This window comes from Phascolarctos cinereus, unplaced genomic scaffold (assembly GCF_003287225.1).
Source record: "Phascolarctos cinereus isolate Bilbo 61053 unplaced genomic scaffold, phaCin_HiC Scaffold_1;HRSCAF=81, whole genome shotgun sequence".
Classification (NCBI taxonomy): domain Eukaryota; kingdom Metazoa; phylum Chordata; class Mammalia; order Diprotodontia; family Phascolarctidae; genus Phascolarctos; species Phascolarctos cinereus.
Window position 1 is genome coordinate 281,093,666 of NW_027555514.1, and position 12,946 is coordinate 281,106,611.

General features: G+C 48.7%; 1 protein-coding gene across 1 annotated transcript in view; it reads right to left on the bottom strand.

Moving 5' to 3' along the window:
- The window catches only part of CARD10 (caspase recruitment domain family member 10), a 44,143-nt gene that overhangs the window by 13,984 nt on the left and 17,213 nt on the right, over nt 1-12,946 (bottom strand). Inside the window, 5 exon segments of the mRNA XM_078147257.1 lie at nt 7,200-7,323; nt 8,028-8,056; nt 8,305-8,420; nt 9,050-9,184; nt 9,966-10,157. Coding sequence (XP_078003383.1) covers nt 7,200-7,323; nt 8,028-8,056; nt 8,305-8,420; nt 9,050-9,184; nt 9,966-10,157 — 596 coding nt within the window.

Below are 12,946 nucleotides of genomic sequence, written 5' to 3' on the forward strand. Positions count from 1 at the left end.
AAATTCTCACTGGATCATGGGATTACAGATTTAAGGCAGGACGGTACACCAGAGGTCATATTATAATTAATAGTAATGATAACTAGCATTTATATAGCACCTACTATGTGCCAGGCACTGTGCTAAGCACTTTACAATTATATTTCATTTGATCCTCACAAGAGTCCCAGGAGGTAGGGGCTATTATTATCTCCATTTTACAGTTGAGGAAAATGAGGCAGACAGAGGTTAAGTGAGTTGTCCAGGGTCGTATGACTGGCAAATATCTGAAGCTTGAACTCAGATCTTCTTGATTCCAGGTCCTTTACTCTCTCCACTGAGTCACCTAGCAGCTCATCTCATTTTCACAGATGACAGTGACTTGGTCAAGGTCACAAAATAAATTGCAGAGAAGTGGATTTGAACCTGGGTCCCAGCAGTTATTTTAAATAAGTACTCTTAACATAGAATTGGGCACCCAAACATAAAATGACAAGACTATAGGGAGGGAATACACGTGGTGTATATAGCACCTACTATGTGCCAAGGGACGTCTTAAGCACAACCACCACCCTCCTATTTGATGAAGGGACTAGGTCTCACAGTGTGACTTGCCTCAAGTAACCCCAATAGTCAGCAGCACAATCGGGGAGCTGGCTCTAGAACCCAGGCACCTCCCCCCACACCCCACTTCCCTTCTCAGTCATAGCCAAAAGCACCCTAGTCCAAGGATACCGCGTGCAAATAGCCTTCCTTAGCCCAGTGCTCCAAGCAGAAGTGGACTTATCTCACTTTACCTGGCTGGAAGGAAATGCCTATCTACCCCTCTTCCCTGCTCCAAGTTTGTAAAGGTCTGATTCTGGGAATGTTTCCTAACTGTGAAACAGGTACGGAAACCGAGGCATGAAGTAACTACAGCACAGGGTGGTGAAAAAGTGCAAGAAGACTCCCACGGCCCCACTGATGAGTCCCAGGGTGCTTCTTCTCAACATTCAGTTACTAAGAACCAAACCCACTCCCCCTGCCTGTTCATTACCTCCAATTTATCTTGTGTAAATTTTGTTGTATAGCCACTTGAATGTTGTCTTCACTGACTGTGAGCTCCTAGAGGGCAGGGACTGTCTTTTGCCTTTCTTTGTATCCCCTGTGCTTAGTATGGTGCCTGGCTAACAAACGCTTGTTAACTATTGACTGGCTGACTGTTTCCTGCTGTCCAGCTTGAGGGCAAGCTTTTCTTGCAAGGCTGATACCTGGGGCTTTTCAGCCAATACAGTAGAATGTCAGAGGCCGCTGGGTCTCTGATCTAGACATACGTGGGCCATCATGGTACCTGAGATCCCCAGGTATCTCCAGCTGTAAGAACAGGTGGGAAGGAGAGGAGGGAGCCAATGCCCTTCTCTGAACCTTCAAGGATTCTAGGTATCTTGGTTCCTGGGTCTCAGCTCTGAATGGACCTGGACCATCCTGGTACCTGAGATCCCCAGGTATCTCTAGCTCTCAGAGAAGGTGGGGAGGGGAGGAAGGGGTGATGCACACAGTGTCAGAGTTACTAACCAATTCCCTTCTCTGAACCCCTAAGGATCTTTGGATCTTGGTTCTAGAATTAGAAGGGGCGCATCAAACCCTGCCATTTACAGAATTTTTACATTTTATAGGAAACTTTAGCCCATCAAATTGGATCAACTCACCTAACATCACACAGGTAGTGACTACCCAGGGCAGAATTTGAACTCTAGTCCTTTGACTCTGAAGCCATTTTTCCTCACTTTTCAATGCTGCCAAGGCAGAGTCAACCAAGCATATAATTACATTCCTCCATCAAAACACTCCTTGCATGTTCGTCCTGTCCTGGGGCTAACTCTGGGCTCTCAAAAGCTTTGCCAGGAAACTACATGCTCCAGCAGGTCCTAACCCTCCCTGGAGATGGCCCTGGGGACAAGGCTGGTCCTAAGAGCACAGATTTTAAGCTGGAAGGGATCCCAAAGGCAGACTTGTCCAACCTACTCATTTTTACAGATAAAGAAACTGAGGCTCATAGAGGTGAATTTCCTTGCTCCGGATCACACAAGTAGTAAGCAGCCAAGCTAGGATTTAAACACAGAAACTCTCTCGCCTTAAGGAGCAAGATGGCATGGTGGAGGGAGGGGTGGACCAGGAATCAGGGAGACCTGAATTCAAATCCTGCCTTAGACATGTACTAGCTGTGCCATCCTGAGTGAGTCACTTAAGACTTCTCCAGGCCTCAGTTTCCTTCTCTGTAAAATGAGAAGGTTGGATTCAATGACATCTAAGGTCCCTTCTCAATCTGAAGGCTACGACTCCAAAGGCAGTGGTCTCTCCACTGGAATTGGCTGTGATGGTGAAAGAGTGGGTGTCTGTCACACACAAAGGATAAGACCCACTAAGCTGAGAGCCTCATCACCATCACCCAATCAGGGAGGAGTTTTCTTAGCCACAGAAACTCACAAAGACCAGCTCAAGAAGAATCTGCCTCAGTAGACAGAAGGCCCACACCCAGGAAGACACATACTCTGCACAATGTAATTTATTATTATTTTCCTTATTGCTGTTATTATCTTTGACGCTATGATTTTGGACTGGACCTGTGGTTTCATTGGTTTAGAAATCTCCTACCAATGTAGAAATAGGGAGGCTAATCAGTCAGTCAATAAACATTTATTAATCACCTACTGTATGCCAGACCCTGTGCATAGAAAGGTAAAAACCAGTCTCTGCTCTCAAAGAGTTCACAATCTAATGAATTATGGTAGGTGGCATAATGGACAGAGTGTTGGGCTTCAAAGACCCAGAAAATTCCACCTCAGACACTAGCTGGGTGACCCTGGGCAAGTCACTTAACCCTGCTTGCCTCAGTTTTCCCATATATAAAATGGGATAATAATAAACATCTATCTCTCAGAGTGAGGATCAAATGAGATAATACCCATAAAGTGCTCTACAAACCTTAAAACATTATAGAAATATGAATTATCATTATTATTGTTGTTGTTGTTACTACTACTACTATAACTATTACTACTACTACTACTACTACTACTATTACTACAACTATTATTACTACTCTCCTCCTACTACTACAACTATTACTACTACTACTACTACTACTACTACTATCACTACTACCACCACCTTTAAGAATACCCTGAGACTCTGAAAGGTTAAGTGGCTTGTATCAGAAGCAGGACTTGAACACGGGTCTTTTTAATTCCAAGGCCAAACCTCTATTCACTTTACTATGCTGCCTCTCACTCCAGTGTAATTCATTTAGTTAGGAAACAGGGAGGATCTTGACCTGTGAATAACAGTGAGGAAATCCCCTCCACCAATGCACAGTACTACCTGCTTTGCAATTTATAGTCTCAGAGAGATGTCTAAAGTGCTGAGAAGTTGACTAGTCCAAGGTCACACAGCCAAAGTGTCTGAGGCAGCCCTTGAACTCACAGGTTCCAGTCCATTACAACACGCTGCCTTTCCATCCTACAATCATCATTTAGAGGATAATAATGGTGATAATTACAATCATAATAACCATAATCATCATTATTATTACTATATCTCCAGTAAAGTTCGCCTCCCAGCATCTCAGCCAAGCCTGGAGGGGGCTCTCCAAGGCTATGACACTGGAGCATAAGCTGTGCTAGGTCCCACCTTGCTGGTGAGGATTCTAGCTCTGTTCCAGCAAAGGACTGTATGACTGAACTCAGAGAGATGTAGTAACAGCAGCCGGCCACCAGGGGGAGGAAGCCTTCACTAATCCCCTGAATTCTAGCGCTTGCCCTAATATGCTGATCAGCCCCAATTTACTCTGTCTGTATTGTTTGCACAGAACCGTCTGCATGTTGTCTCACCCGTTAGACTGTGGGCTCCTCGTGCATAAGAATTGCCTATTTTTTTAACCTTACCATTGTAATAACTCTGCAAAAATTAATATGTAATATGTCCTTTTATTGCAAACAGCTGTTCTACGAGATTTACGCATGCAAGATTTGTCTACACATTCTTTAATTTATCATAAAACCAAACCTTTTTCACATTGGATATTAAGTAAATCTTGAATGAACAACAGTTTTTCCAAGGCAGGGCTTTCGACTTACTTTGTACCCCAGTGTGGATACAGTTCCTGGCACATAGTAGGTGCTTAATGAATGTTTATTGACTGATGGAGGAAGGAAGGAAGGAAGGAAGGAAGGAAGGAAGGAAGGAAGGAAGGAAGGAAGGAAGGAAGGAAGGAAGGAAGGAAGGAAGGAAGGAAGGAAGGAAGGAAGGAAGGAAGGGAGAAAATCAGATATGTATTTGTAAGGTGACCCACCCAAACCCAGAACCTGCTCCCATTCTGGCCTGGACAGAAAGCATGTAAGTCACAACTTGGAGCTTCTCACCCACAAGCTGGACAGCCATATTGTCCTTCCTACACTTTCTGAGCTCTGTGCAGTCACAGAAGCCATACCCTAGGCCTGGCACACTGTCCCTTTTCATCTTTACCTTGCAGAATCTGTCTTTGAGACTCAAATCACATAGCACCTCTCCTTAAGGAAGACTTCCCTGATCCCCACCCCACCCCCACTGCCAAATCCCCACTGCAAGTATTCTGTCCCTCTTCCAAGAATTCTGTGTGTGTGTGTGTGTGTGTGTGTGTGTGTGTGATCCTCCAATAAAGTGCAAACTCCTTGAGGACACGGATATTTCATCTTTATATCTCTAGAGCCTGGCACCCATTGCAGATATCTAATAAATGCTTGTTGAACCCTCTTATTATTACAGGATCAGAAAGCCAAAGAAGCAACCCGCTCAGCACGGATTAAGCACCTAAAATATGCCAGGCGCTGGGCTCCAAAGAGACAAAGAAAAAGAAGAAGCTGTCCCTGCCCTCAGGGAGCTTAGATTCTAATGGGGGAGACAAAATGTCAATTACTAGGTATGTACAAGATACATAGAGAGTAGGTGAAGGTAATCTCAGAGGGGAAGCTCTAGCAGCTGAGGGAAGTATTTGAGTAACATCTTGAAGGAGCCAGAGAAGCCAGGAAGTAGAGAGAAGGAAGGAGACCATGAGGAATGGCCAGTGCAAAGGTGTAGAGATAGGAAATGGAGTGCCCTGTGTAAGGAACAGTAAATAGGCCAGTAGCACTGGACTGCAGAGTTCAGGGAGACAATAACGTATAAGAAAACTGGAAAGGTAGAAAAGGGCCAGGATGTAAAGGGCTTTATACACCAAATACAATTTATATGTGATCCTAGAACTGGATCAGAGCTTCCATCATTTTACAAATGGGGAAACTGAGGCTTAGCAATGCTCAGTGACTTTCCCAAGCCTCCATAATAAGTCTCAGGGGCAGGATTTGGACCCACACCCTGATGTCAGAGCCCAGCTTTCTGCTCCTGGAATCCATTGGTTTTTCACATTTCTCACCTCTCTCCATCTCCACCCCATTCACTGCCCCCACTTTACTCCATCCCTGTCTATTCACAGTCTTTTTATCTGTCTTCCCTCTATTCCTCTACATGGCTTTCTGTAGGTCTAATCATCACACACACACCCCCAATCTGTCCCTCCAACTATGTCTGTTTCCCCTTACCCCAACTCCCTATCTCACTGTCTATCCCCCTCCCAACGCCTTGCCTGTCTGCCTGCCTGCCTGCCCATCTGTTGTCCCCCCATCAGCACCAAGGGCCTGACTGCTAAGGCAGCTCCCCCTCCTACGGCCTCCAGGCTGGGGCAGGAAGGGCCTGTGAATGAACTACTCAGGCTAGGCCCACATTCCACAGCCAAGAGCTGGACAGCAGCCATGGCCCCCACTGCAGTGCTGAGCTCCAGCTCCCAAAGGAAGGGGCCGCTGGGGGGCCCAGGAGGGGGGCCGGAAAGGAGCAGGAAAGAGAGGGAAGGGTGGTTCCTTCTACCCCTTCCCCAGAAACACAGTCTGTGAGAACAAAACAATACAGAGGCTTCGGAGCCTCTGTGTGTGTGTGTGTGTGTGTGTGTGTGTGTGTGTGTGTGTGTGTGTGTGTGTGTGTGTGTGTGCAGGTGGGGGAAGGGATCCTTCCTCAGATATTCACACCAGCCTTGGCACTGACACAGGCACAGAAAGTTTCCTGCAGCAGGCAGAGAGCCTCTCAAAAGGGGACAAACCTGCCTACCTCCCTAAGATGCTCCAACAAATGAAAAGACAGATACAAAATCTCTCTGAAAGTATAGAAGTAAAGAGACCAAGATGTGGGGCTGGAAGCCTTGGATTTGAATCTTAGCTATGCTGCTAATAATCTGCGTGACCTTGGACAAGTCTCTTTAGTTCAAGTGCAGAAAATGCTCTGGATCTAAATCCAGGATCTCATGACCCACTGCCAGCTTCTTGAACAGAGAATTAGGAGAGGAGAGAACTAGGCCCAGGACTGAGCTTGCAGGAACACCCAGTTATGAGTCAGGAAAAAATATGACAGATCCTCCAAGACAGGAGGAGAACCAGGAGACACCAACGTCGAGAAAATCCAGAAAAGACAGAATCACCAAGAGGCGGGCAATGCTATGGAATGAGAGTCCAAGAACCTAAGTTCAAATCTCAGGCTGGCCCCAGGGGATCATGTCCTCATCTGCACAACGATGGGGCTGGACCAGAGGTGCTCCGAGGCCCCTGTCTAGGACCCTATGGGGATGGGGTGGTCAAGAGTGTCAAACAGCATGCAATGGGAGCTTAATCAATGCTGACTGAATTGAAGTAAGGTGTGTGAGGTTATCAGGATGCCCCCTTCTGCCTCCCTTATCTCTCTCTCTCTCTCTCTCTCTCTCTCTCTCTCTCTCTCTCTCTCTCTCTCTCTCTCTCTCTCTCTCTCTCTCTCTCTCTCTCTCTCTCTCTCTCTCTCTCTCTCTCTCTCTCTCTCTCTCTCTCTCTCTCTCTCTCTCTCTCTCTCTCCCTCTCCTCTCCTCTCTCTCTCCTCTCCCTCTCTCTCTCACACACACACACACCCTTCAAAGAAACAAGAAATACAAGTCTCTTTCCCTCTCTGAGCCTCAGTTTCTCATCTGTAAAATGGGTACACCAGTACTTGCACAGCTTGGTTCCTAATGGATACAAAGGCTTCATCATTGTAAAGCCGTAGATGAATGTCAGTTAGCATTCTCTCCCACTTTTCAGCCCAAGCACTGACCACAGTTAGCACCCTCACCCCCATCTCATAAGAAAGAAGGGAGCAGAGTTTGGCTACAGTACCTATTCAGCATCTCTGAGCCACAGCCTCGGGCAGTAATGGCGTCTGACTTCCCTGTGGGCCACAGGACATCGGAGGATGAGGATGAGGAAAGCCCAGGAGACCACGGCTTGAGGGTGACGCTCCCTTGGAGGGGGAAAGAATAGGCATCTAGATCTGTGCCTGCCCTTAAATCAGGGGTCCAGAAGGCCAGGGGGGATGGGCAGGAAGAGTAGCCTTCTGGGACCTGGGGCTTCCCCTCCCACACACCAGAACCTGGAGGCCCCCAGTCCTACAGGCCAAAGTCACTGTTTTGTCGGTTCTAAGGTTTGGGTCCCCGTCTTATTCCTTCCAGATGTCCTCCGGGGCCCCTGAGCCCATCAGGGCTGATCTGTACTCCCTGAGCACCTTTGCAATCAAACCTTGTACTAGAAAGATCCCAAAGCTTGGGCTGAGAGGAAGCGAGATTAAACACCACTCAGCTCACTCCTCTAGATTTGGGGCCCCTGGGAACCCCACTCCTGCTCTACATGAGGATCCAATTCAAAGTTCCCAAGCCAGGGGTCCACGCTGGGCTGGCATCAGGGAAGAGGATTAAAGCATAAGCCAGAAAAAGGTCGGGGGAGGTTCCCATCCTCCTCCACCCTGGGAACACAGGAAACTATCCCTCGGAAAGAGGGACTTACTTAGGTTTCCAAAGGAGCCCAAAGCACTCCCTGATGACCCCTCCCTCTTCACCCTCTCCTAGTCTGGGGAAGGCCTACTGAGCCGGGACCTTGGCTGGGCTGACCCTTCTCTGCCTCTGACCCACGTGCAGCCCCTGCCCTCCCACAGCCCATGGGCTTCACTACCTGGTATGTCAGACGTGCTGCTGAAGGACCTGGAGGGAGAGAGAGAGAGAGAGAGAAGATGAGGAGGATGGGGTAAAGGAAGAGAGAATCCAGGCCCAGAGACAAAGACTTTCCAGCCGCGCCCCCCACGCCATCCCTGAAGAGGGGCAGGTGGGGCAGGAGTGCTCCCAGGTCCTCAGGACCAGCTGGGAAAGCACCAGCCACTCGACCCAAACACGGCTCGCCCCCTGGGCTAGCCACGCCCTCCCGAAGGTTTGGGTCTCATCATGCGTTCTACCTCTTTGGGGGAGCAGGGTCCTCCTCTCGCTGCCGCCGGAGAATGGAGCCGGCGCTGGGGGGGAAGGGGAGGATGGAGAGGCGGTTGATCTCCTTCTCATTATCCACTGTCTCCTCCTGGGAAGGGAAGGTCCAACAAGGAGTCTGGGGACCATTCACTCGCCCTCCCCGTTCCCAAAGAGCTCCCAGTTTAACTCTGTACTAGCTGGATGGCCTTGGGCATGTCACCTAACCTCCCGCCCTCAATGTCTTCATCTGTAAAATGAAGACATATGGGCAACCTCATTCAGGCCTAAGCCCTATGACCCCTTAGCTATTCTCCCATTCACAGGTCAGGACAAGCCCCAGGCAAGTCAGGGGCAAAACTGGGGAGCCCAAATCGTCCAGCTTCTGAGCCAGGCTCTATACCAGCCTGCATGGCCTCCCACGCCTTACAGCTACATCCCATTCAGAGGCAAGGGACCTAAGAACCCCAGGCCCATAGAAACAACTCCCTTTTCTAAAGGACTTTGAGGTTTACAAAAGAATTCCTTCTCAACAATCCTCTTCGAGCTAGGAAGACGACCAATTTTGTTTTGCTTTGTTTTTTCTGATGGGGAAACTGAGGCTCCGAGGAGGCACATGCCATGTCCCAAGTGACACAGGTAGGAAGCAGCAAAGCCAGGACAATGACCCCCAAGCCCAGGGCAGTAACTGCTTCCTGTCCACCTCTGCCATCCCCAACGCCTTCAAGTTCGGTGTCTTACCAATGCACAGGGCTCAGCCCCTCCAGAAGTGGTGGTCTCCCCAGCCACGTCCAGACTCCCCAGCAGAGAGGGGCACTCACTCAGACTCCACGTGCTGCTGAGGTTGGAGCACAGAGAATGGGAAGAGTTGCAGGCCTGAGGAGAAAGGAGGGAAGATCAGCGATGGCCCCACCAAGTACAGTGGTAGTAACAAGACAAGAGCAGTCAGCTCTGCCCTCCAGGAGCTTACACTCTACAGAGATTCCAACATGTCGCAGCTAAGTATAGGATCTAGACAAAGTAAAAGCGGACTCAGAAAAGGTTCCAGAAGCAAAAGACCTAGAGAATGGATGTCCATCCCCAGCCCACCTTTCCCAAGCTTCAAGATCCAAACCTCACTTTGGGCAAACCCCAAACTCAGCACCATATTCTAGAAGAGACCTCAATCATCCTCAATCCCAGGAAGCCTGAAGGGTCAGCTCTATTCTGGCTGTCTTGCCCCCTTTACTTTTCCCAAAGATTAAGGGCCTGGGTCCCTCTAGCCCCTCTGGCTTCAGAGTGGACAAGACCACTCACGCCGCTTTGATGAACAAGGTGTCACCCATTACAATCCTTCTGATAATCTAGTGAACCACTAGGCCTTCCCATCTGCCCTGCTTTTGTGCCCTCCAGACCCCTGGACCTTGACTTCGCCCGACAGCTAAACGCTCCTATGCATATTACACTACACACACACACTCCTTGAGAATACTGGATTTTCCATTTGTATCCCAGCACTTGGCACACAGTAAATACTTAATAAATGGCTTTTCAGTCAGTCAGTCAGTCCTTTAAGCAGCCAGCTTCCTACACATCTCAGCAGTCCATGCCCTGGGACAGCATCCCAGCCCCTGCCCCAGCCTGGCCCCATCCATCCCTGGGGGGCCACTTGCCTCACCTTCATGCCCACACTGCTCTGGGCCCGCTGGAGCTGGGCTTCCAGCAAGCCCTTGGCCCCCTCGAGCCGGGTGACTGTGGTCAGCAGCTCATCCCTCTCGGCCTCCAGGCCTCGCACCTGCTTCCGGTACTGGTCCTTCTCAATCAGACTCTTGGAATACTGGAGTTGGATATGGTCCCGGCTCTGGATGGCCTGCAGGGAGGGTCGGACCATGTCAGGAAGACTGAGTCCCATTCTGGGCCTCAAATTCGAGGAGGGATCACAGGATCCCAGCTCTAGGAGACTCAGAGGTTGTTTTACAGAGAAGGACACTGAGACCCAAAGAAGAGAAGTGAATCACCCAAAGGCATCGTGGTAGCAGACAGCCAAGCCAACATTTGAACTCAGTTCCTCTGCATCTAAATCCAGAACTCCTTCCACTGCCTTGTATGTCCACTGCCCACTGGCATCTGAAACTATGGGCCTAAGAGACTGGTAGAAAGGAGCCTTGAAAGGCACCAGCTTTTAATGGGATAAGGAACCTGGAGTTGGGTTTAACTGGTATTTATTCTTTTTCTTTCTTTCTTTCCTTCTTCCTTCCTTCTTTCTTTCTTTCTTTCTTTCTTTCTTTCTTTCTTTCTTTCTTTCTTTCTTTCTTTCTTTCTTTCTTTCTTTCTTTTTGGAGGCAATCAGGATTAAGTGACTTACCCAGGGTCACATAGCTAGTAAGTGTCTGAGGCTGGATTTGAACTCAGGTCCTCCTGTTTCCAGGGCCAGTGCTCTATTCACTATACCACCTAGCCGCCCCACTAATGTTTATTCTCAAAGAATCAAAGCTAGAAGGGATTTCTACTCCCACCCCCAATTTCCCTCTAGAATGTCCCTGACATTCCAAGGATGCCATCCAGCCAAAGCCGGAGGGCCTGTCCTGAGGATCCACTTCCTCCCTAGGTATCAGATCTGTACTGCAAAGGCGAGTCCCCCACATCAGGTCAGTTGAAGATGCAGGCCCCATCTCTATCTCTCTGTGTGAAGTAAGTAGGAACAGAGGATTCCTTGAAAGCCAAGGAAGTCTACACCCCCATTTTACAGATGAAGAAACTAGGCTCAGAGAGGGTTAAATGCCTTGTCCAAGGTCACAGGATTATAACTCAAGTCTTACTACTCCAAATACTTCACTCTTCTGACTGTCCTGCCTTCCAACCACCTTGGTTGGGTTTTTTTTTTAATTTTTATTTTATTTCTATTTCCAGTTGCACATTTTTCTCCTCCCCTACTCATTAAAAAGACAAGAAATACAATGCCCATTTTACATATAGAGTCATGCAAAACATATTTCCCTATTAGCCATGTTCTGGGGGGGAAAAGCAAGAAAAATAAAGAAAGGAAAAAATCTGCTTCAATCTATGCTCTGGGTACATCATCCCTCTATCTGGAGGTAGAGAGCATTTCTATCGTGATTCCTTTGGGGCTGTGCTCCCACTTTTAAGCAGGCAGAATCCCCAACTGCTCACCAAGTGAAAGAATGCTCCAGGAGGGTCTTCCTCCCAGAGTGCTCTGGCAGTGACCACACGGCACAGAAGGGAGATGGGAGCTGATGGAGCCTGATTGCGTCCAAACTCTACCAGATCGCTCAGTCTCTCAGTCCCTAGAAAAAACTATCCTCGCTGGGTGAACTCTGGGGAAGAAAGGGTACATCCCAACATCCCGCCCGCCCAGGCTAAGCAGGACAGGGACTGAAGCCCAGATCCTCTGACTGGGGGAAGGAAAGAGCCAGAAAGGGCCACACCCCTCAACAGCTGGGGGCTGGGGGATGGCCAGGAAAGAACCGGCTAAGCAGAGATAAGAAGAAAAAAGCTACTAAGTGGGGCTGGGCGAGTGTGGAGGGCTGGCCCCTTTCCTGCCTCAAGTCCTATTTCCTCAATCAATTACATTTATTTAAGAACCTACTGAGTACCAAGCCCTGGGGAGACAGAGAAAAAGCAAAATCAGTATATTTGTTACAAGAATTTTGCTTCTGTTTTTTTCCCAATGAAAAAGAAAAGAGAAAATTGATTTTTATTCATTAAAGAAATTAAATTAAATATTCTAAGGGGGGGTGGGAGAGACAAGATTTTAGAGATTGATACATCCTGAGCAAAAAACAGAGAACTTTAGAAAAGGGAGATGCTTCCTACAGAAGAGGAGTCTTGAAGGAAGCTGAGATTCTGAGAATCCAGGGTGAGAAGGGGGAGCATTCCAGGCAGGGGACACAGTCAGTGCAAAGGCTTGGCATTTCTGAGCTGAAAAGGAGCTCTGAACAAGAAAAGATGCCCCCACAAATGGCACTCCGTGGAGAGGAGCTCACTGTCTTCCTGGGTAATCCCTCCTTTTCTCGAGTGGTCAGGAAGTTGTTCTTGCCCTGGAGGAGGGCCTCCTCTGAACTTGCCCATGGGGCTGGGTGAGACTCAAACAAATGCTCCCCCACTAGCACACTCCGGTCTCAGCCAGTCTTGGGGCCAAGGCTCCTGGGGGAATAGAAACTGGGGCCTGGAAAGGAGGGGAGGGCAGCCTTGACACCAGCGCCACTAGGGGATTTCTGCCCACCCAGAATTCCTCACAGGTCTTTGGTTGGATCTCTTTTACCCCTCTTTATCATACTTGACCTTGTAGCATTAATCAGTCACTCGTGACTTCATCCTCCCCAGGCCTCAGCTTCATCATCTTTAAAAGAGGGGAAATGGACTTGATGAATTCGAAGCTCCCTTCCCGGTCTCATATGTATCACCCACTACAGGTTAGGCGAGGGAGATGCCAATTCAAAAATGAAGAACTCCTGCCCTCAAAAAGCTTCCAATCTGGGCACGGTAAGCATACAAGATGAACACAAGGTAACAGGGGTGGTGGAGAAGTGATGAGGTCCCGTGGAGTAGGAAGTGCTGGTGAGCTGGGAGGGCATGGGGGGGGGGGGCGCTGCAGCCAATGAAAAGTCAGGAAGACAGGAAATAGATTTTAGCAGAAGA